This window comes from Gavia stellata, chromosome 6 (assembly GCF_030936135.1).
Source record: "Gavia stellata isolate bGavSte3 chromosome 6, bGavSte3.hap2, whole genome shotgun sequence".
NCBI classification, from domain to species: domain Eukaryota; kingdom Metazoa; phylum Chordata; class Aves; order Gaviiformes; family Gaviidae; genus Gavia; species Gavia stellata.
Window position 1 is genome coordinate 16,165,680 of NC_082599.1, and position 25,106 is coordinate 16,190,785.

At 43.9% G+C, this 25,106-nt stretch overlaps 1 protein-coding gene across 4 annotated transcripts in view; it reads left to right on the forward strand.

Annotated features, from left to right (window-relative positions):
* The first annotated feature begins 1,283 nt into the window (after window positions 1–1,283).
* The window catches only part of NRP1 (neuropilin 1), a 113,906-nt gene continuing 90,083 nt past the window's right edge, over window positions 1,284–25,106 (forward strand). For all 4 annotated transcript variants that reach the window (XM_059819030.1, XM_059819031.1, XM_059819032.1 and 1 more), the window contains exons 1-2: window positions 1,284–1,735; window positions 5,028–5,202. In XM_059819030.1, the coding sequence (XP_059675013.1) occupies window positions 1,669–1,735; window positions 5,028–5,202 (242 nt within the window). In that variant the 5' untranslated portion in view covers window positions 1,284–1,668. The remainder of the gene's footprint in view (window positions 1,736–5,027; window positions 5,203–25,106) is intronic.

Sequence of the window (25,106 nt, forward strand, 5' to 3'; positions counted from 1 at the left end):
CAGTCCCCAGTGGGGATTTCATGCTGCATAGCCTCCATGGGGAGCAGAGCCAGCCCCGCGGGATGCCAGAAGCTCTTCGGCCTCTCAAGAGGCTTCATGAGAGACAGACAGACTCGGGGGGAAAAGCTGCAAGAGACACGGAGAGAAACGGGAATGACAGCCAGGGTGGGCAAGAAGGGGCGTGGGAGGAGGATCAGGAGGGAGAGGGTGCAGGAAGGCCCCCCAGAGATGCAGAAATGCAAAGGGGACAAGGACAGTCTGTCTGGGTGAGCCTGCTACCTGGGGGGCCCTTCACGGGGGGTCCCCACAGCTCAGCCCACACCAGCGTGGCCAGCGGCCCCTAGGATCACAGGGGATAGTGGTGTCCCACTGGGGGACCCCGCGGACTCCGAGGGACACGTGTGGGGCCGGGTGCTTGGCGGCACGCTCCCGCGAAACAAAAAGAAAGTGTTTTGGGGGGAGGAAGAGGCGGCAGAGGGGGAGGCGCGGGAGGGGACGGGGCAGGGTGCCCGCGGGGCGCGGGGCGCCGCGGAGGGAGCGGGCCGGCAGGCGGGCAGGGGTGCGTGTGTGTGCGTGTCTGCGTGTGGGGCCGGGGCGACGGGGGCGGGGGGGCCGGGCCGGGCCGGGCACGGCGGGGCAGGGCAGGGCTGCGCGGGGCCGCGCAGGAGCCCGCGGGGCGGTGGGGCGCAGGTGGGTGCCTCCGCCTGGATCGGTTCTACCTGCCGTGGCGGGGGCGGCCCCTCTCGTCCCCCCTCTCCCCCTCCGCGTCCCCCCGAGCCAGCCCCCGCCTCGGCTGGGTGTCAGGGCTGGAGCTTGCCGTGTTTGTTTGTTGGTTCTTCCGCGCTGCCGATGTCTTGGGGGGCTGAGGAGGAGGAGGAGGAGGGCGGGGAGGGGGAGGGGACTGGGGCTTGGGAGACGGCGGCTCCTCGGCCGCTCTTATTGCCGCTGAGTTGCGCTCCTCTTCCTCAGGCTGCGAGCAGGAGCCGCCCGGGCGCTTCCCGCTTCCCCGGCCGGCCGGGAGTCCCTGCGGCGGCGGCGCGCTCGCTCGCCTCCCGCCGGGGCAGGTGAGTGCGGGGCGCCGGGCGCCGCCGCCCCGGCCGGGCACCGCCGGGTACCGCCGCCCCGGGGCTGCCGGCCCCGCGGGAGCCGCGGCCGCGCCGCAGCGGGAGAGCGGGGCAGGCGAGGGGGACGCAGTTTGCCAAACTCCAGCGCCCGGCTGGTCCCCGCTCACGGCCGCTTTCCCTTCCTTCTCTCCTCTCCGCAGAGCACCCCTGCCCCGGCTCCCGGAGCCCGCCCCGGCAGAGCGCTCCCGAGGTGCCAGCAGCCGCGAGGATTTTTGTCTGTCTTGTTTGTGTGTTTGTTGTTTTGTTTTTTTTTTCCCCCCTCGTTTTCATTTGGCTTTCTAGTCTCGCTCGGAATGGCAGGGGCAGCGGCGCCGGGAGAAGGAACAAGTGTGGGGAAAGGGAGCGGGAGCCGGAGCTAAATGACAGGATGCGGGCGACTTGAGGCATAGGAAGAAGCCAGCCTCCCTCTGCCCCCGGGACTGCCCTTGCGGACCGTGTTTTCGGCTCCTGACTCCGGCTGGAGGATTTAAGACCTAGAAGAGTTGTGTGTGGAGGACATATTTTTTTTTTTTTTTCCCTCCTTTCCCTGCTGTCGGACGGGAAAATGGATTGGGGACTTCTCCTGCACTGTGCAGCCCTCACCTTCACCCTCGCCAGGGCTCTGCGAAGCGGTAAGTGTCACGGGGGAGGCCGGGTCTCAGCCTGGGCAGGCAGCTGCGGGGCTGGGCTCCGGGGCTGCCAGAGCGGGGGGCGGACAACGGGGCACGGCGGACGATGGGGCCGGCACCGACCTGAGCCCGGCTGGGGGGAACTTTCCGCCGCAGGGGGGAGGCGGCGCGGTCCTCGCCCGGGGATCGCCCGCCCTGGCATGGCCGTCCGACTTTATTTTCCGCTCTTTTGGGTTGTTGTATAAAGCGGGCTGCTCCTTCTCACTAGATTAGGACAGCCAATTATCTTAATAATGTTTCCTCCCATAGGGAATTAAATAAGTCTCGCCTTCGATATGTAAAAGATAATGATACACTTTAAAGGGAAGGTTCGCTCTCCCCCCCTTTCTTTTTCCAAAGCATAACATTTCAGAGTATCGTGCCTTTTACTAGCTGTGTGTGTGTACCTGCGGGTAGTCTTCAAACGGAGAGCTCTCTAGTCCCCTTTCCCAAGTCTGCAGTTTACGTGCAACTTGCACAGTGCCAAGAGAGAAGCTGAGCTTCTCTGTGAAGGCTCAAGACTCCCTTCCAAGACAGAAATCCTGTAACAAATGACTGATGTAGCTAGTGTACTATCAGGCAGCCCTTGAAAACGCAACTAATTAAAAGCAGCGTGCTCCTCCTTCCCCGAACAATGCCAGGGCACCGTGAATATTTCACTGCATGATGCATTTTTAAAGACGGTCTAATTGTGGGACTGCTTGACGTTTAGCTCTCGCACATGAAACAGCTCATGCAAGTTTTCCTTTCCCGACAAATCCTGAGCAATTATTATTATCTAATTATCAAATATTTACTTTTGCCTGACTGGGTTTTCAATCAAAGTAATTAAAAGAAGAGAGCACCCTCCACTTACACTGGTATATTGTTTTAATAAAGGACTGCAAGTGGAGTGTCTTGGAAGAGAGAGTATTAAAATCGTGTGTTTTATGATGGAAGTTAATCTCTTTCCCAATATGTTTTGAGGAGGCTGCTTAATTTAATCAGAACAAGCTGCCTCCTCCAGCACTGTGGCGCAGAAGCAAAGGTGCTAGAGGCGTGCGCCAAGCCTGGCTTGGGGATGATCCAAGAGGTGCACTTTGCTCACATCCCCCCCCCCCCCCCCCCCCAGCCCAGGTGAGAGGTACGGGCAGCCGCCTCCTTGGCTCCCATATAAACCAGGACTGCCCCTAGTCCTGCACCCTCTGAGGGGTGGGAGGGGGCCACCTGGTGCTCTTGTTGGTCATTTCTTCCCATTAAAAGAAGGGGAGTAGAGCGGGTTGTTGGGCAGAAGCCTCCACCATGAGTGGTTAATGTGGTGGCCCTGCTGGAGTCACCAGGGCCATTAACCTCCTCTGTAACCTACCAGACCTACTAATGCCACCTTCACCTACATGCAGTACTAGTGTCCACTAAATTAATTCATTAACCTTATTTAGAACTAATGGTCCAAAGTCATTAGAAACTGCTCTTCTTAATCAAGTGTGAGAGAGATTGCACAGAGCCAGGGAGTCTAGCAGACCGCATTATCTTATTACACTGTCACTTTCCCAGAAGTCGCAGATTAAGGAGGGCTGGTGGTAGTGAGTCCACCTCAGCGTCCTCTGAAGTGACTCTGTCAAGTGACTAGAAGCAGCACTGCTTTATTTCAGGCATTTAACAGATGCCAGATTCTTCCATGGTGTTTGCAGGGCTGGAGTGGGCTTAATGAGACAGGATCACTTTCCTGAGTGTGCTTACACAGGGAGGAAAAGGCAAGATTCCCTGAGAGCCCCAGACAGCGGATTAGCAAGATCACCAGTGACAGCTTTTGAGCTTTGAGCTGCAATGCCTTTTGTTCTGGTCAGAGGAAAACAGCCTGTTTTGCAAAGGCAAAGCGGCAATAAATAATAAGATAACCTTTCCCAGCAACATGCTTAGCAATATCTGGGTTTTGACCATACAGCTGAGTATGTATCACCCCCTTCCCTCCTAATTTATGGCAAATAATTTCTATAAAGAGTGTAGCTTTATGCATTTTTGATGTGCACTTCCTCATTCATTTCCATTTGACCTGTTTTTCCTACAATAAAAACCCGTACATTTATAAATTCATGCTGAGAGCAAGGAATGCCATTTTGCTTTCACAGGGAATGTATTAGATACAGCACTGCAACCTATATATACCTTTATTGGGATGTTGTGATATATAGTCTTGCTTTTTAGTGTGGAAATTCTTCCTGTCTGTAGTTTACTGTCATATTTTATTGCTCAAAATTAAACAATCAATGTGTGGAGAAAGTTTTTCCTCCCTGAAGGTCTATACAAAGAAATCCATAGTAGTAAAAAAGTGTTAACACAAACCTGCGCTGGACAGTGAAGTGAGTGATTGTGTAGGTTGGATTTCTTGTCACTTTTTATTTTTCCTATAAACCTTAAAATGAAACCCTGAAAACGCTGGCCAAAGGAGCAAGATGCAGCATGCCACATTTCACAGTCACACTTGGTGATTCTGGAAACTTTTGCAACTATTTTGCTATTAGAAATAAATCTTGGTTGTTGTTGGGGGCAGGAAGGGACAGAGGGAAGAGGAAAGGATGTTGTTCTGCTCCATTACTTTGATGCAGTCTCCAAGCATGAACAAACTTCCTTGAAGGAATAAATAGTGGATGATTTCTGCTTCACTAAAACCACTTTGTTCTCTGCTTGCCTGGGTTTGAAGAGCACAGATAGTTTCAACCTGCCTAGATTTATGGACTGATAAAACAAAGGGAGGGTCTACTGCGAATGAGCTTGGATCCACCAAGACAAGCCCAGTGGTCAGTGACACAGACCAGGCTTATCCCATAGCTGGGCAGCGGATCAAATGGCATCCTTTTAGCTCTCCCCCCAAGCTTTCCCTAAGACTTCATACTTAAGAACTTTATACTTTTTGGAGACAACTGTGTTTCAGACACCCTTCTGAGCCAACATTAACACTGTTGTGAGGATGCAAGGTTTTAACGCTATAAAGAGCACTGTTTGTTCAGGGCAGGGGGCTTTTTAAAAGGATACTGTTTAGAAATGGGGTATCTTCTGCTACCCACTGCCTGTCCAGCCACTGGACTTAAGGATGGGCATGGAGAGGCAGGCCTCTTCCCTTCGGTAAAATGTAGCAGAGATGCCTCTGCGATAAAGGCATAAGGATGCAGCCCCCCCAGCGTTCCCACGGCGGTCTGCTGGTTCGCGGCTGCAGGCTGAAACCGGGTGCTTGCCGGGGGGAACTGAAAAAAAGCCGATCGGTTTGCTTCCCCTGCAGATAAGTGCGGCGACACGATCAAAATTTTAAACCCCGGGTACCTCACCTCTCCCGGCTACCCCCAGTCCTACCACCCCAGCCAAAAATGCGAGTGGCTGATCCAGGCGCCGGAGCCCTACCAGCGGATCATGATCAACTTCAACCCCCACTTCGACCTGGAGGACCGCGACTGCAAGTAAGTGCGGGCGCCGCGCTCCGGAGCGCCACGGCGCCACCTGCCGGCGCGCTGCCGCCGCCGCCCCGCGCCCGCCGATCCCCCGCCGCGCCGGGCTCCGCGGGGCTCCGCGCCCCTCCACGGCGTCGCCGCGCCCGCGGCCGGTCCCCGTCGCTGCCAAGGGGCTGCGGCCGGTGCTCGCTGTGGCAAGACGCAGGAGGCGGGCGCGCAGCGGAGCATTCTTCGGGGCGGGGGAGTTTAAAAAGATCTTTGCAACTTTTTGAGCTTTATAAAGTACATTAGAATTCTGTCTGCCTGATGGGAGAGGCAAGTGGATGATGGCGGTGATGCGCATTATGGGGGTGCTATTAGGGTGCAGCACCGTTGCGTGTTTATTTGCCTGCTTGCTTTTTTGAGTAAGTCTCTAGACTTTTAAAAAAATAGTTCCCTTTCATTTTGTGTCCCCACACTACAAACAGCCTATGGCAGGAACAGGCAATTTATAAATTGCCAAATCCTCTTAATGCAGCGTTAGCCTGGCATTTACTCTCATCCATTAAGGGGCAGTGGAATGCAGGACTGATAGTTGTATTTCCCCCTTTCTCCCTTTGCTGCTGATTTATAGCCAGTAGCTTTTCCTTCCCCTCCTCATGCTCTACTGTAGTGCCCTAGAGGAGGAAGGGATAGCTGAGGCTCCCTTTGCTCCCCTGTGCTGGCATCCCCTTTGACCATCTATTTCCAAGAGTGAGGAGAGTCAGAGCCTCCCAGAAGCTGTTCCCTTACTTTTCCCCAAATCTGTAAACCACATAGCTTGCACAAGGCAACACATGGTCAGGTCATTCACCTCTTCAACATGCCCTCTAAATTCAGCCTACTTGTTTCATGAAAAAAATATCTTAGTGATTCATTATTTAAAAATTTCTTGAGTACCATGGTTTTTTCACCCCCTTCTGATAACTGCAAGACAGAGTTCTTGTTCATTAATGCTACCAGTCAAGGTTTTCTCTGCATGTCAGAAAGAGATTAAACTCAATAGCCATTGGTGTTTGGCATTTCTTGGGAGTATTCGAGATTTTACAGGATTTGGTCCTGTAAAATGATGCTCAGCATCATCAGAAGTGGTTGTAACAGACCATGAGGTTAGACTGTTGGACTTAGAGAAAGAAAGCGACTGTACTCAAGCACTTAATTTTTACCATGCACATCTTTGTTCCTGTTATTTAATAAATTGATTACTTAGATCACAATTATTGATTTCCCTTAAAATGAAGTTCTTTAGTGATGCAGTGTGGTGCTTAGTTGCTTTTTTGTTGTTTTTTGTATCTCTTATACATCAGCATTTCAGTACCATAGTTGAGTGATAATGCAGTAAAACCCTGTGCTCATAAAACTAAACTGTCTATTCATTAAAGTGAGTTTTTACTGTGATGTCGGAGCTGCAGCTCATATTCACGCCATGTGTTCACACACTGACTTCCCATTCTTTAATTTTTAATTTGTTGTAGTCAGGCAATGATTCACTTCCCTGTGTCTTCTTGATACAGGTTTTGCTTTCATTCTGTGGGACAGTGCTAATGCTTTAAAATATCTGTCTCTCTTTGTCTCTTAGATGGAGATTAGGAAATTAAATCAAGCATATTTCAGTGTCAAATCCTTTTTGTTCCTTGCTAGAATACATGTTTTTCCAACACTGTAAAACCAACATAGTCTTTGACAGCAGTAAAGTGGTGTACAGCATACAATTATTTAAAGAACAAGTAATCTTTGTGGCATAGTGTTGTGCTAAACGGTGCTAGACTGAGCTGAACTGGGTCCAGGGAAGGGACTGACTCCCTCGCTCCGTCGCTCCCTTCTCAATATTCATTGTCCACTCTCCCCCCTGCATGATTTCTTTCTCTGAAAGGGGGCCCAGTGCAGTAATGAGATGGTAGTGGGTGGAAGGAAGTCTCTAAACAGGGTTGTTTGCATTGTCTTTGCAGTGTGCGATGGTGATGACTTTACCGTTACTTGGTCAATGCTGAAATGCAAATCTTCTAGGCTATGCTAAATTACTCAACTGCTACTTCACTTGTATTTAAAATTGCTCCTTTTGACTTGAGAGGGATTGTATTTGTGCCAAAAAACTTAGGACCAGAATAATAGAAAATTATTTCAGCAACAGGAATTTGCCAGCAATCTCTGTGGTTTGAAATTTCAGTGTCTACTTACAAAATTCACATTCCTTGTACCAAATATTGAGTACAACAGGAGATTAATGCCATAAAACATATCACAAGATTTTTTGGTTTTGCAGCTAAGTACATTTTGATTTCCTAATATACTTAGTTCATTAGCAACTCAGTCTGCAAGCTAGAAATGTGCAATTTAGGTTACACTCTAGTTTACTGAAAGGTTTAGCACTGGAAATTAATAAGCACTTAAATACGAAATGCAGATACAAAATGAGAGATAGGGGAATTCATGTCTGGGAACAAAAAATGCCCCATACAATTAGAGTAGACTAGAGAAGAAGATTAGCTTGCTGGCCTAGCTCCCAAAATCCTCTTTATAATGCTGTTCATTGCATCTTAGACCTTAGTTAGTGTTGAAAACAACTTCAATAACAAGGACCCCCTGAGCCCAGGGAGGGAAACAATGTGCCTTTGGAAAGGTTACCTTCTTGTTCTGTAGTGCCAACAAGAAAATCAAGAGACCTTACCTAACTTTTTAGAATATTACGTTATATAGAGGGCTAGATGTATTGAAATGTAAAGCTGGTGAAAGGTTGATTCTCTAAGGAGAATCAAAAGCAGCAAATTTGAGCATTAGCTGTATTGAAGCTGTTCCCAGTTAGTCTCTTTGTATGTTAGGGTTTGGAATTAATTTTAAAAATATGCTCTTGATTTACCTATTTATTATGCTACACTTTAATGAATAAGTATTTCTCAAATGACTCCTAGTAAAATTCACGTATGTATGATCTTCTGACTATCAGAACCGTTTGAGTTGTTTTAAATTTCAAGCAAACATGGTGAAAATTCCTGTTTCTCTGGAGGCATTCCAAAGGACTCAACTTTCACAGTTTTGAAGAATAAAGATACGCAAATAATTAAAAATATGTTCACACAAGCTAGGTTCATCTAATAAAAAATCTGCTAGCCAGAACTACTGAACCAGCATAATGGAAACACTGAGTCTCGACAGGAAGTATACAATCATGTCAACCACAGATTGTTATCAAGGGCATACATAATGAAAAAATATATAGTCTCTTTTTAACTTTTAACTTTAATGAGTGTTATGCCTCCTCTTCAGGAGGCCAAGAAACAGAAATTATGGTTGTACTTTAAGAGAAAAGTAGTTTCAGTTTGCCGTTTTGCCTTTTCTCAAGCAAGCTCCAATAATAGCCATCCATTTTTGGAGTCAGGAACTTGATTAAAATGAATAGAAGAGACAAAACATATGGCTACATATTAGTTAAAATGCTCCAGTGTTTCTTGCATGTGGTAAATGCTTTTCAGCACTTAGTGCAAGCTGTACAAGTCTCGTGTTGCTGAAGTACCCTACTGTGTAAATGTAGCCATCTTGAATCTAGTAAAACTTTATACCTAGATAATAAACAAGAATGTCACTGATACAGTACTTTGAATTTATGGAACTTTTCCGGTTTCCCAGCAATGCACACTATCAGCATGATAATTTATAATGGTTTGTGACAAATGTTGCTGAGCAAAGAGGTGTGTGGTTACATTCAGATCAGATGTCATTATCTAGGGAGCAATAAAAATTTCACAGACACTAGGTTAAAAACATTAAGAAAATGAATGTGAAGCTTCAGAAGAAAAGGGCTTAAGAAAGGTGGAGGGTTGGGTAGAGAAAGCCCAATAGTGGTTTCCTTACTGACAAATTATTGACTTTGTTGCCAGACTTGACTGTATTGTTTTACAAGGTTTTCATAGATATACCACACAGCACAATTGTTTTATTGGCCATCATTTGTAGATGTAAAGAGTAAATATCATCCTTGGTTGACAACTATAGAGTGTACACATAATGCTGTCAAATCACTTGGAATGGAAAAATTGCCCATTTTGGAAACATTTGAGTTGTAGAAGGAGAGATGTCATAGATAATTATTCTTTATATGGCATTTACCAGGGATTAGTTACACTGATGAGATTAGAACTGTATAGAAAGTACAGTCAGTTATAGAATACAGAACAAAAAATACCTATGTTTGTTTATATAGAAGAAAACTGCTCCTCCAGATCCTTGAGTAAGGAAGAAAGCATAGCTATTCAGACCTACAGAGTGAAACTGTAGCCCCACGGAACTCCTATAGACCTTAATGGCATTAGAAATTAATCCATCCATTTTATTTCTAAATAATGTCAATGGATTTATGCTATAAATCTGTGGGTATAACAAACTGAGGCTGGTAAAATAAACAGCAGCAAGGCAAGCCACAGCTCAGCCTTTCTTTAGTTCCTGCAAGGTTTAAGCTTTCATTTACTTTTGTCTGAATCCTGGTTCCTATTCTTCCATGCAGCGAGGTCTGCTTTGTGCCAACTTTGTGCCTCGTGTTTCCCTCATACAGAGGCAGTTTGAGCGCTTTGGGTTGAGCCGATGGGAGTAAGAGGAGTCCCGGCTGGCACTGAGCTGCCGTGGCAATGCAGCGGTGCACATGTCCTAGCTGCCTGTCTAGAGGAGAACTGCCTGTAAATCACAGAATCATTAAGGTTGGAAAAGACCTGCAAGATCATCAAGTCCAACCATCAACCCAACACCACCATGCCCACTAAACCATGTCCCGCAATGCCACATCTACACATTCCTTGAACACCTCCAGTGATGGTGACTCCACCACCTCCCTGGGCAGCCTGTTCCAAATGAGATAGCTGGGCTGCCCATCAAGCCTTGCCTGTCAGAAGGGTCCTGTCAATGGCTGCACACATGATAGCTGCTTTCTGACTGCCCAGAGGTGCAGCTAGAGCCTGGCTCTGGCCTTACCAGCCCTGAACTGCTCCCACAAACAGCACCAAGGACATCTCAAGTGTAATGGAGGGTCTGGGCCCAATGCAGCCTCATTATCATTGGAAGCAATGGGAATTTTGCCCTCTGCTTCCACAGAGCTGGCTCCTATTATTCTTTAAGGCTGTGAGGAAGTGTGCAGCACAGGCCCTCTAGGACTGGTTTATGACGGTATCAGTCATTTTGATGGCAAATGTCAGTCAGGGCTTCCCAATTCCCTCTCCCGCTGCTGTTGGGCGCGGCAGGCAGTGAGGTGACTGTGGCTGACAACACGAGATAGGCAGCAGAGCTAGCAAAGGAGCAGATTCATTCAGGCCTGTGAGAGACAGGGACCATATTTGTCCATGGTTGAGCAGAGAAGTCTGAAGGAACCAAGGCTTCTGAGCTTTCAAACAGAAATATGGTTTTAATGGCCTGGCCCCGCTCCTCTGGGCATCAGCGTCGGGCTTTTAGCCATTTGCCTCAGGATGAGGTACCCAAGCCAGGTGGGAATGCCCCCTCCTTGCTGCTGAGGACAGCTGGAGGAACGCTCATGCTCCCGTGATTGCTCTGATTTGAATTAACTAAATCACCCAGCCCACACACCTTGAGCCACCCCACTTGTACTTCACCACAGGAGGCTGGCAAAGGCCTGAATGTCCCTCTGTCAAAGCCAGGCTCCACACAGCTGTGAGCGGGACATGGGGCCCAGCACTGACGCGCTGGGAAGATCATACTTGGGCCGAAGGGGCGGCTTCTCCACCCCCTTGTCTCAGAAATCTGTCCCTCAAGAGCTGTTTGGGGGTTACTGAGAGGTTATTTGGGAGGACTAAAGGGATGAAGGGGACTGTGCTTCATTCTGTCCCCAAAACAAGAAACAAGTATTTTTGGCATAGTTTAGGATGAGTCGTTGCAGTGGATTTGGGGGACATGTGATATCTCATGTTTCTGGGTGCACTTCAAGGGCATTTCTCTACTTCAATATAAAGCAAACTAAAGCCTTTCTCAGGGAGCGTGCTGCTAGACTCCAGACAGCCCTGCAGGTGACCACCGCTATTTGATACCCTCTGGAAGGCTAGAGTAAACCGTGCCAAGGAAAGGAGTCAGCCCAGAGCCTGCGCAGGATCAGGGAAGCAGAAAACACTTGTTGCAGTAGACATGCAACATGTTACCCCCACACACACATATGCACAAATAGTACTTTTCCTTAACGTAAACGTTCTGGATTGTGGAAGTATGTACAGGTGCTCTTTGCTACAGGATTCAGTATGTATTTGCACACAAGTATCAGATGCAAGTATCTAAGATAATGCTGTTATTTTATTGAGCTTTAGAGACTAAACAAGAGTTGAAAGAAGTTGGAAATTATATTGTTTTTCTGATTACGCAATGTAATAAACCGACTCTTTTGTTGTTTATCCAAGCAGTTAACTCTTGTGAAAGTCTCTGTTGTCAAACTGTTTAACAATTCTCTCTTTCAGAGTAGCGGTTTGGGTTTGAGTTTTCTCAGGAAAAGGTATTAGGGACACCATGACCAAATTGTATGGTCACATCTAGAAAGTCTGTGCTTGCCTGCGTTTGGGGCTGAGGTGTTGGATGCAGAGCCTGGTTTTGCACTCTGTGTGTACGGGTGCATTCCCTGGCACAGCAGATTCTTGACTTGGGTGCCTGTACAGCAGCATATTAAAATTATAATAACAATCATATGCAGGTGTTTTTATTAATCCAGACAGTTAAGTGAACTCTGGGGAGAATTCTGCCTTGATGTGCTACAACCAGATACCCTTCAGAAAGCAAAAAATTTGACGATCAAATATGGATTCCCATGAGCCTGTTCCTTCATCCTTTCTGTGGACAGAGAGAGACAAATTCAGAACAGAGGGCTGAGTCCTTTCTAAATTGAAACGCAGAGTGGTTGGCATTAGCTCCATGAAACAAACACTCAATATGTTTTCAGTCAACCCCACCCTGCTCTCCTCTCCACCCTCCTCTCCTGTGCTAATGTAATTAAAACAAAAACCTATGTGTTGCTGAAAATTAGTTTCTTAATTATAGTTCATTGCAAGATATAACATTGGATCATAATTTGATAAATATGATATAGAGATTTTTATACCACTGGTGTAAAACCAAATTCAATTATTTTCTTTTGTAGTATTTCCAAAGAATGAAATTATGTCTGAAAACAGGATATACATGTACTCACATGTATATGTCTAGACTTATATATCACACAGAACTACTTGGATATAGGCATATGTGTTACATGCACCTCTTTAAGACTGTGCATATGTATACACGTTTATGCGTATAGTATAGATTTCTTAGTTTATGTAGAAGTTCCTAAAGTAAATCTACTAATTAAAGCGCTAATACCCATCTTAAGGCTGATAATTAGGTATAAAGAGAAAAAGAGACAGGATTAGTGTTCAGATCATGTTCCAAATGCCTCTTAATTGGGTGTTTGTAATCAATCCTGATTGCAAGAGGCAGTGGTTTGGCAGAATAAAGAATGAAAAAGGGTTAGCCCTACTATTTTCCTGTTAGTTGACTTGGCCGTAGTATTTAGGTCAGGATCCAGTGTCAAATAAGGTAATTTTGTCAGCCTTAGCAATCCTCATAAAACATGAAAATATTTTCTAATGATATTTTTTCAAGCTAAAAGCTTTCGCAAGCTAGAGAGTTATTTTTATCCAGAATCTTAAAAAGTGTTTTCAAGTGAACCACAGAAAAGACTTTGTTCTCCTGGCCTCCATCCACCACTGACTTCTGAAATCAGGTCTGAGTTCACTGTGGGTCTTTCATTACATTGACCTTGGCACTTTTCTCACCAAGCCACAGTTTTCCATCACAAAACCACACAGCTTGGTATAATGATTATTTCTTTATCCCAAGTAACCAAACAATTTTTTAAACAAGGTGACAGATTTCCCTCTTGCACTGTGGGAAGCAAGCACCTGGCCTTTTCCAAATAGAGTTTTAATGAACTTCCTGAAGGAGATTTGAGAGAACTTTAATAAGTCACCTGCCAACTTTTTGGGAGCATAGGTCATTTGCTTTTCTGTAGGAATTCACAAAAATGTGAGAATAACCCCCTTCCCAAGTCCTAAACATCCATGGAGGAAATTGATTTTCACGGGCAATATCAAAGGTTTTTAAAAACGTAACCTCAAAAAACCCAAATTTCTGATTGTTTCTCACACATAAGGTACTGTGAAACTCTCTGATCCACAAAGCTGGTTGTGAACTGTGTGAGCTATAAACAGAAAAGGATTGTGCATATTTAGACTTATCTTGCATGTTAATAGCATTACAAGTATTTTACGTAATGCTATAAAATGAAGAATTTAGATGGCTCAAAAGGACCATTGAGAAAATATCTCCATATGTGGAAGAGACACCCATTTGACGTGGTGATTTCTTCCAGAAGAAACTATGCGCATCCCAGAAGCACAATAACCAGCTGTTGTACAGGAGAAACTGGGCAGTTGTCTGCTGCCTTCCACACTGATGTGGAGCTACAGTGGCCACATGCCCCATGCCTCCCCTAAATACAGATGGGCTGAGCCTCACACTGAATGAGAGCCTGGGTTAATCCCTTCCTTAGACTCCCAGCAGCTTGGGCTTCATTGCATATTTGCACTGTGGGCTGCTCCATGTCTCCAAGTGAAGACATAGCTCATCACAGCTGTTGGGGTGGGAAGGGGGCTGGAGCACCCCACTGCAGGCTGGGGCATGCACTGCCCTCATAGCTCAGCCCTGTGCTGGGGCAGTGCCCTGCTGCTTTTCATGTTGGAAAAGAAGATACAGATAGTCCTTTTTCTTTTTTTTTTTACAACACTCCTTCTTAAATTGGAAGTTGGTAACCTAGAGAAAAATGGAAAGGTCTGTTCACACCCGTGTGATTATTCTGCCTCAAGCTTTGAGAAATGCTCCCTCACAGCCAAAGTTTTGCTTATCTTATTCACATAAACAGTCCTGCTGAAGTCAATTAAAACAACAGACATACTTGTGCAGGGCTAATAGCTAGGACATACATTTATGGTGCTACAGAAATTAATAATTACTTTGGATTAATAATTACACTGGATTTCAGGTGCTTGCAGAGTAATTTACAATACAGTAGAAAATTCAGCTTCATTCTTTTTGGTCCCCTCAAGTCATAAATCACCACAAATAAGTTATCATTTTTCCTCCAGAATCTTAGGTCGTAATAGTGAAAGTTTGGGACAAGTTGCTAAGTGCACGGGTAAGAATCAAAGTTGGCCTTGTTGTAGGATCTTGTGCCAATCTGTCATTAAACCAGACAACTTCCACCGACTTTCCTCTGATGTATTCGTCTGTAACAAGGGAAGCAGATCAGCAATTTAGAAAAGCTTTAGCTTGATCACCATGCAGAAACATAGGCTATGTTGCCTATTTCCATAGTGATCACTCCACTTTGCCAGATGCAAAATAGGAGGCTTACATCCCTCATGCTAAAAACCCTTCTTAGAGGAAATCCTAGGCTGTCGCTCCATTTGAGTAGCTTTAGTTAAGTCTGGAAAAATATGCAAAGGTAGCTCTTAAATAAAAGCTTTTTTTTTTCCTGTTTCACAGCCATCTCCGTAATCTGTTTTGGAGACAGAGGCATAAGATATATTAACATGGCAGGCATATGTTCTGGTTGCTAAGTGTTTTTTGACATTCCCACAAAACCCCTGAGACTTTTTGTCAAAATTCTATAAACTTTATCTATTTGTATATTCATATCTGGACTTAAATCCAACTTCTTTACATGCATTTACAGCAGACACCTAAATGGTTCATCTGTTTGTATTTCAGATGGCCCTGCAGTTAAAGCAGGTACACATTTTAACCTGTATATATACACATTTAATCTGTATAGTATAACATTCTAATGCATTTCAGAATTTTTCTGTTATGTTTCAATAGCACATACACTATAAATGTAGGTATATAAAATAGATACAGGACCACAGCGAGCTGCAAAGGAAGTGAAGATAGCTCCACTGATGCCAATAGTGTTGCACCTGCTAATAGCTCAAACAAAAAATACCATCAGCATATCGTATTATGTTCCTTACTTATTTCCATTTTCATTTATCCTCCACAGCTATACTAGATGATGTCCTTCAGACAGTATAATAGTCTTCTTTATCTCATTTCTCTGACATCATTTTCAAGTTCCTTATTACTCTTGAACAGTGTAGCTAATAGTGCCCAAATTGCTTCTCATTCTTCCCATCATAGCATGTCATTACTCAAGAAACCAGTGCTCTTCAGCCTTTCCCACACAAATAACTCTCCCTCAAACTAAACTTAAAACTTACTACCAAGAGCCAGTCTCACATTTTCCGGGCAATTAGGCTTCTTCTACTGGCTATTACATTTTTACTGTGCACATTTTTACAATTTTTAATTAACGTGTACTCCTTGAGGCTTGAATCTTTGTCTTCTAAAGCCTAGTTTTCATACACTGATTTTTGTACTGATTTAATGATTTCAGTTAAAGTTTTGTTTGTGTGTAGTTAAAACAATTCAGCATGCACTGGGGGATACATATATTCTAGTATAAAGATGTCTTATGTCAGTACTTTTACGGAAATAAGCCTCGCTAGCGTCAGCAGTTTGTAGCAGGGACCGTAGTGTTTTATCTACAATAGTTTCTAGACTGGTATAGCTAAAGTGTCTGTAAAAACACTGTATAGACGTACTGCTGTGTTACATAAGTAGTCACAAATGCTAGTAGAGGTTTTTGGATACTCTATTAGCTAAATTTGTTAGCAAAAATTAATTAGATTGCCTTACTGATTGCAAGTTGCAAATTGCAATAGACACGCATATATATATGTGTGCATATTGGGGGACTTACTGACACATCCATTTTCTCCCAGCTTTTACTGTTCAAACAAAAGCTTAGGCAAAGTGTCTAACTAAGCAGTTCCTCTGCCTACTTTAACTTACGCTTTCCAGGAAGGTTTTTTTGAACTTGCCTCACTAAGCAGCTAGATAAATTACTGTGGTGTGACCTTCAAGCGCCACGCTTACTCCATGGAAATTGTCCATATGCATTCTCACCCCGTGATATTCCATATGACGTGCAAGGTAGTTTATCCCTTTTCTTAGTTATTCCTCCCCCCACCCCTGACATTACAAAGTAAAAACGTGCTCAGAGGTGTAACCACAATTCAGCTGATGCTCTGAAATCAAACTCTGAGTGCTCTGAAAATAAACATCTGATCACCGGGTAAATTTTGCATGTCCCCATAGGCTCAGCATAAAAAGGAAAAATATATCCTTCCTTGCCACATCCCAACTTCAGCTCTTTCTCATCTGAAAGATATCAGATAATTTTGATTTAAATATGTAAAGAAAGGAAGCTGTTTTTCACGGGCCATATTCTTAATTTGTCCAAAGATCATTCTACTAAAGTAAGTGGAGCACCAGTGATTTATATCAGCTGAGTGAGGAGCTGACTCTACATTTCTACAGTTCCCTAGAAATTCTCAGAAGAAAGGCCAGTATTGTAGCTGAAACGGCATTAACTGAGAGTGAAGTCAGTTAAAGTTTTGCCATTCAGCAAGATCAGACTTTAATACTCATGCAGAATGGGTAGGAGCTTCTTAAAAGTAGGTGGAATAAAGACCAAAGTCCTTCTGTCACGTGTACAAACCTTTCTTTCCACTAACAGCTTTAAAGAAGTACACAGGATTCGGTGCTAGAGCACTGTGGCTGTTTACAGTGCTAACGCTCCCATACTGCTTGATCTTGGGCCAGTCAATCATCATCTTTGTGCCTCAGTTTCCTTAGAAAGGATAATATTTCTCTGGTTTGCAAATATCTGAGGATGCGCTCATTAGTGTTTGTGAAGTCCTTAGAGACTGCTGGGTGGAAATGTAGTGCAGTGTAATAGTTATTTGCCATTGTTTTGTATTTCTTCATCTTCTAGCTGTTAATTTTTTTTTAACAATATACTGCTGTGTAAAAATGCATGTGGCAATCTCTTGACTTTCAGAGAGAAGTGTTATCCAAACAAAAATAAAGAATAGGATTCATACTCACAAGAGACACATTATCCATGATGAGAAGAATCTATAACAGACACAGCACTAACTCAAAGCTGAGCACCAAACAGCATCCAAACGCAAGCAATTTCAAATGTGTGCATATTGCCAGTACAAAACCAGGCCATTCTGCAAATGCAGCATCCCCCGAGGAGTAGTGAACCTAGCAGCAGCAACGCTAATGGCTGTCTTCTCATATGCAGCAAGGGAAAGCAGCACTTTAGAGCCTCCTTGGGCAGCTGTTAAGTCACTCATTCTTAACTTAGTTCTATAAAGCTGTTATTGGGTGGAAGCAGATGACACAAAAGATTTTGGGCCTGCTCTGCCTGCTATGGGGGGAGCATTCCCCATCCTTGCACCTAGGTGAAATTATGGCTTCCTTCAAGTCAATGGCAAAATTTCTCCCCAGTCTTGCTTGGACTGAAAAACAATAATTTTAGGCTCCAGAAAAACCTTTTTTGAAGAGCACTTTTCTGGTATCAGTGTATCTCATAGAATTTTTCTCAGTTTGGACATTACTTTCCTTTCAGTGCACACAGTGCATGTAGGGGAGCAAAGAGGCCCAGGAGTTTTCAAATACATTTGTACTGCTAGAACAATGCTGAAATTAAAAAAAAAAAAAAATAAAAAAAAGAAAAATTTCTGTTGTTAGAGCACATGTAATGCATGAAGTACTGTCCTAGGTCATCTACCTTGTTTTTTAAGCTTTTGGAACATTTCAGGCTGTTTTGTGGTTTGCTTGTTCCACCTGATGCCTCGTCCTTCCCTATCTTCTCTCTATAGGTGATGTGAAAGCTCACACTCTCCTGAGTAAAACACAGTAGTTTTCTTTCTCAATATTGTCCACTCCAAGTTTTGGACATCATAAGTCAGGCCTCAAAAATTTGTGAAACTTTATAAAAATCCTTGTATCTCAAAAAGTACTGTTGATTTCTTTTTCATTTTCTATCTAGTATTTTTTGGGGGATTTCCTCTGTGATAATAACAGCCAGAAAATTCCTCCACCTTAAATGAGAAGTTTGGCAATACCATGATATCAGCAGCTGATGCTTTAAAACCTGTGACCAAATTTCATGATACTGATGATAAAAATCATGAGAAATGGCAATGTTGGATTCTTGCTAAAGTCCCAACTTGCTGATGATGTTTCTGTTCTTAGTCGCAGCCCTGAAACTCCCACTCAAGTGATAGATTTACAGAAGAAAAATAGAATCAAAAGGAAATGGAAGTATTAATTTATATTGATTTGACTGCTTAGCTATGTTTCTTCACCCCTCACTGCATGATCAAAAGTTTCAGAAAGCAAAATTCATCCCAGAAAAAAAAACCAACCTCTGAGTTTACCGCCCTTTTCTCTGAGTACACATAAAGTAGCATTCGGAGTCCTATTGTTTTGGAGGATAAATGTTTGCTTGGCTTCAAAGCCAACTTACACCAATGAGAAGAAAATTGATTGAAAGCCATTAAACACAAGGACATGACTTTTGGCTCAGGAAGACCCTGATCTGCAAATTGCTGGCATATTTGGGACAAAGATCACACTGGCTGCTGCAGGACCCTTACACTGTCCCACTGCTATCCCCTCGCAGGCATGCTGGAGATAAATGAGGTGGACTGACACAAAAAAACCTTTCCTATGCCATGTTCTTTTATGTGGTGTGCAGGCTTATGTTTTCAGGGGATTGTTCTCTTTCAAACATTACACAAAAATATTGTGCAAAATAGCTAACATCATGGACATTAAGGGTCCCATCCTCCACCTAACTATACCATTTTTATATCTGCATGTTTCTAGTGAAGTCAATGAAGTTGTGACTGACTGCTTTGTATTTCCTTTAGGGTTTGGACCCTTCCCTTCTGCAGTTACAATAACTGCAGTGGGTCTAATCTGATGTGCACAAACTGAAAAATGGCCATATAGCTCTAAACTCAGGGGCTGTTCTGAAGACAAAACTAATTTTCAAAACATTTTTATAAACTCAAGGAAATCTTCATGTCTTTATTCTGTTACTACTTTAAAATAATAATCCCAAACTGACCTTGGAGCTATTACTCAGTGAGCACTGGCCCCTTGGAAGGTTTCAACTTGTCAAGTTTAGCCATTTTTTGAACGCACAAAGGAAGTCATTAAGGCACATCAGGCTGCTGATTGCTGTTAAACTCTGCAGAGAGTTCCGTGTAAAAATCAATGCCATAACAGGGCTACAAGAATCTAAGAGGCAGGAAAAGCATTTCTTTACCCTCTGGTAACTCAAAAATGGATTAATAGATTTTGTGAAACCTGTGAGCTAGGGGCCAAATGTAAACCTCTGTGACAAAATAATACAGCTCAGAAAGCTCCGAGCACGTGAAAATGGGATTATAATGGAACTGTCACTGCTGTAACCTCAACTGTGTGTTTTTGTGCTGGAGAAATCTCACACATCTGCACATATATGCATGCATGTGCTTATTTATTGTATCCCAAGGAACACCTTTTTTGCTGTATTGCCACTAAGGAACCTGGAGGGAAAATGCATTTTTAGTAAAGCATGATCTTACATAGCTTTTGCCAGAAAAGTACTACAAGAATTTTCCAGATGAGTTCAGTCCCGGCATCAGCGAAAATGTTGCTTAGATGGCTGGTGGGTTTTGCTTGTGTGGGAACTGCACTGAAAAATGCAACACAGTTTGCTACTAGTTGAAGACTTTTGTAGAAAAAATATTTTTCATGGGAAAAACTAGTTTATTAGGAAGTTTTATTGTAAACATGTAGTATATAAACCCGGCAAAGTCCATTGTCTGGCTCTGAGGCCAATTGCCATGGAATGGCTTAAATTCAACCAGTCCAATTCTCTTCCCCCAGAAAGCAGAGTGGCGGCATTCAATTAAATTTTTGGCATGAATTTTGTCCAATTTTTGATCATAAAATGTTGAAACATCTTCTTAATTTGATTATTTTTCTTTGATTCTTATATGAAAATAAAATTTTACTGAGCTGTATTAAATTTGCTTCATTGTATCATAGGATCATTTGGGTTGGAAGGGACCTCAGAAAATCATCTCATCCAGCTTACTATTCAAAGGAACTGTATTTTATATACTACAAAAGCTAAAATGAAGTAATCCATGTAAAACAAAATATTTCCATAAAATCAAAGAAGACCTAGTTAGGATGTTTCAGAACCTTTATTTCATGGCCTATCCCAGCCTTTCTGTTCAAGTAAATACTAGTTTCTCAGCAACTCTCTTTATTAATTTTAAGATTTTGGAATTCTTGCTTTTATTGAAAAGAAAGTTCCCTTCTGTTTTTCCATTTTAAAATACATGGAAATATCATGTAGGGTTGACCCACCCTAGGAGGAGGGCTGAGGGGTAGGGCCACAAGCCCCATGGTGGCTGCAGGGCCCTGCTGGGTCATGGTCTGCCATCTCAGCTAAGCCCAGAAAAGACCTTTTTAAAGAAAGAGCATGAGGGTGAGCCGTCTCAGTATCAGGGCTCAGGGCAGGCAGGACATAGGACCAAAATAGCCAGCTTTGGTCCAGGTGGAGGTAAGATTTTGCCGAAAGCTCACCAAGGTTGCAGGTGTCCGACAGTTTCCAGCCCATCCTGGGGAGCCACCACTGTGCATCCCCCGGAGTCCACAGCGAGAGCATGCAGTCGTGGTCGCAGCCAGCATGGCAAACCCTCCCAGAGTATCCAGGCCCAAGACTGAGACCTGGAGAAAAGGATCAAAAATAGGCTTTCTGTTAAGGACTGTATCAAGCGCATGCAATGAAAAAGTTCTTGAGTGAGTTGTTAAAGCCTGGTTTAGTGCATATGGTCTGGATCGGCTTCAGCGAGGGGGCAGATTGCAGACCATTTCGCCAGCACGGCGCTGAGGATGGAGGCTCCTACACTCTCATTACAGCAGGGAAAATCCGCTTTTCTTGCACGGATAATTTGGAAGTTATGAATCAGCCTGTTGTTTTTATTTCAGCGGAACACAGACAAGAGTTGTGGAAAATGAGGCTGCTGCCTGTCTGTCAGGCAGCTGTAGTTTTTTGCCCTGCAGCCTCTTTTAATGTGCATTCTTGGCAAATTCTGAAGAGAAGCAGTCACATCTGTGCACTCAGACGTTAGAGCAGATCTCATACCCTAGTCATTGAGCCAGGGACTTCAGTCGTGCATCTCCCTGTGTTTGACGCAGCCATGAAACATCCTGACCCAGTAACTAGAAAATTAATTGGTGTCTAAGTTAAAAGGCACTGTAAAAATATGGTCTTGAATCATCTGTTTTTGAACAGAGATTAATATTTTCTTGCAGTGTATCTACTTTTCCCAGGTGTTAAATAGACCATTTGCTGTCTGCTGTTTTTTAGGGTTTTTTAAAGTAGGTGTTAAAGGCTATTCCAGCCTAACTCTACAGGGTTTTAAGGCATGAGAGACAGTTATCTGCAGAAAAATGCCCAGCTCTCTCAAATAATTAGCAATTATCTGTCAAAAAAGCTTCTGAACCCACTACAGTAAGAAAAACACTTTTCATCTTCGGCTTTTTTTGTCTCCCTCTTTCCTCCTCCTCTTCGTCTCTCTCCCCCCTTTCCCCTGGCATTTTCTGAGCAGTCTTTGCCAAAGGAAACACTGATGAAAGTAACTTTCAGTGGCTGAGCAGTTCCCTCCATCACCTCCTCCCTGCCCGCCCCCTAGATTGCAACAGACATCTGCCTTTGTACACACCATGTCAGAGTCCAGCAGAGACATTTTATGTTCATTGTTTCTCCAAAATAAATAAAAGCAGCACAGACGATGCAAACTGGCTGTAGACATCCCATTGCTAATAATGGAGCTATGTTGGTAATTGCTAATAATGATGCAGTGTTTCAGCATGGGAACACTGTTGTAGCTGTAACGTGGGTCTGGCCTGAATAAAGTGACACAGATGGTAACATTATTGCATATTTCTTTGTAGTGGAAGTTGAAATTTTACTGGGGGAAAAAAACCATTCCTACATTTCCTTCCAGTTATTTCTTTAATATTAGCAGCACTGGCATTCTTGATCTGTGAACTGTGTCAGTGCCACCTAAGGAACTTGAAGAGGAGTCTACGAAGTGAGGAGAAGCAATTGTTTCCACTTAGCAAAGGAAGCACTTAGATGCTGTTTGACAGAATTACATTTGCCTCCCTTGGCAGGGATGACCCATCCTGATCACACGCAACAGCCAAACAACAAACAGCCAATTTGCAGTAAATCAGACTTTAAATGTCTCTGTAGCTGCTATCTGAACGACTGGTTCTGGAGTCCTCTCTCATGAACCAGAGCTCCCACATCTGTATCTCAGTTGTACGGGAGTGCTTCGTTGCTTTTTTGCAGGCTGCAAACAGTGGGAACACATGCCTTGTGGGCTGGCTCCTGGGTTTCAGCTTCCTTTGATGCGCGCAAAGTACGTGCTCCTCTGGGAGTGCCCAGCACCCTCCGTGCTTACGTGCACAATCACTTCAGCACCCTGGTGAGCCAAAACTAGTGGAAGCACACACTGCTACTTTGGCCTGACTGCAACGTTTCCTTTGAAAGGTGTTTGTAAAGCTGTGGCAGCATGTCAAAGATAAGAGAGGCAGGAACTGGTTGTATTTGCCAAGTGCCTGCCTTTGTTGGCTCTGCCTGCAGGAGCGGCTACCCTCACTTTCGAACTCTCCGAACTTGCCGCATGTTCATCCACAAAAATCACTAGCTCACCCAGACCTAGAGTGTCAGGGCCAGAGTTGTCCTTCCTGCAAGATTAGGTCACAGCATTAGATCAAAGTCCTACTATGCCGTTTTACACCACGTGGATGCAACAACCAGCCAAGTTTCAAGTCCCAAGCACAGGTGTCTAGTAACTGTATGATGCACACATGGAAGTTAGAGCCAGAAGCCAAACTTACAAGCTAAATTTCATCTTTTTCCCCAACATTTCTTGTTCTTTCTCATCCACCCTTATAACTGCATCCCAATTTAAATTTCAGAAGATTGCTGCTAATGTCTAAAACTTTCTTGCCTGTCTTTCTTTCCTTTGCAATTTTCTCTCTTCATCTGACAATTCAAAACTGAGCTTAATAATACCCTTTTAAACTGTTGAGAAAGAGTGATCCACCAAAGAGGCTTCCTCCTTGCAAAAGAAGTGCTGCACAGTATTAATTACCATGTGGAGGGAACACGTAGCAGAAAGTAGTGTTGGCATGTGTGTAGGAAATAAACACAGTGCGTTTGCTGCAAAGTTGCCATGTAGCTGGAAGTGCAAGGCATGAGCAGGAGTGATAAACAAGTGTCATTTATAGAGGATGATGAGAAAAATACTGAGAAAGTTCAGAAAGAGCACCTAATGTCACCTAAATCATCCTTCCAAAAGCTGGATGTGTCCTCTAAACTGGATATCTGGGCTCTTCCTTGGCTTATGGGGAGAGTGATACCTCCAACAAAAATACATCCCACCTTAAGACTGATCACCAGGAAAAATCATTCTTTCAAGGTGCCTTTATCTCTCTCCCCAGACTACCAAGGGATAACTAGCTCAGAGTATCTCCCTGGGTTTTAGGCAACTACTGTAAGGTGAAATAAATTCCACCCAAAGACCTCTGAAATGGCTGTCCAAAGTGGACAGGAAAACTGACAGACTTAGATAGCTGCAGAAGCTCATTTCTGTCATGGTGGACACAGAGCTGATTGCCAGGGTTGGTACAGTATTGTCCATGTCAATGAGGTAAACAAAATCTTGCAACTGTAAATTGTATGCCATGTCACAGGCTTAATGTACAATAAGCGGTATAATTGGTTTACAAGTGAAAATGAAAACAGAAAATGAGCACAAGACCTTTATGTTCTGCTTATATAGAAGTAAACATTTTCTTCAAGAACTGAAACTGTTGTCTTAAAATATATCACATGTTGATGTACTTACAGTGTAAAATTGCATTTGCTTGGGCAGTGTTACCTGCAGCTTCTGTGGCTTGGCTCAAAGCCTTTTTGAATCTCAGTGGGGTAGGCTGATAGACCTGTGCTCACTGGTCTGTGGCATTCAAAGTCACTCCTGCAGAGCACAAGCACTGCAGGTAGCACACTGGTCGGCAGTTACAGATCTTCTGTAGCAAAGGAGATACTTGATAGGACATAAGAATATTGGCAACATCACTGAAGTGGAAGGGAATGGAACGGAAAATATCAGAGTGTAAGTGCACACAACATACACTGCCTAATTCAGCAAATGTAATTCGTTCACTTGAGCTTCCCCATTCTTCTCTCAGCACACACTCACCTCTGTTTAACATATGCTTGAACCCTGCTTAATTTAATGTAGCCAACAGGTGCTTACAATTAGGCACGTGCTTAGTAACGTGACTGAATTAAGGCCCAAATATTCCTGCTTCAACACATGAACAAGACGGTTTCTATTAAGATGGAGCATTGCACGCTAGGATTTGTAATCACTGCAGACCACACCGCATGGACGAAGAGGCACTATGAAATGCTTCTGTTCAGAAGACTGTTCACACGCATCCATTTAGGTCTGAGCTCAAAACTTTTTCTTAATCAGGGTCAAAGCAATGACTGTGTCTTAGACCAAGATATGAAGCCCAAATCCTGAAGTTCCTGTTGCTGCAAAACTCCCACAGACTTGAAACATGCAAATCAGATTCGATTCATAGACTCCTGGCAGATTGTCAGGGCAGTGTCCTTAAGCTTCTGATGTTTTGCTAAATTGTAGTAAGTAGTTCTGTAGTTTAAAATTCAGGAAAAATAGAGGACACTGCATTTTCACTTACAATCTAATTTGGTGTCTCTACCTTATGTAACTAAAATAGGGTGGACTTAAGCAGCAATATGTTAAGCCGTAATGACGCCAGCATTTTCTTTTGCTGAGGCTTTAGCAAGCTAA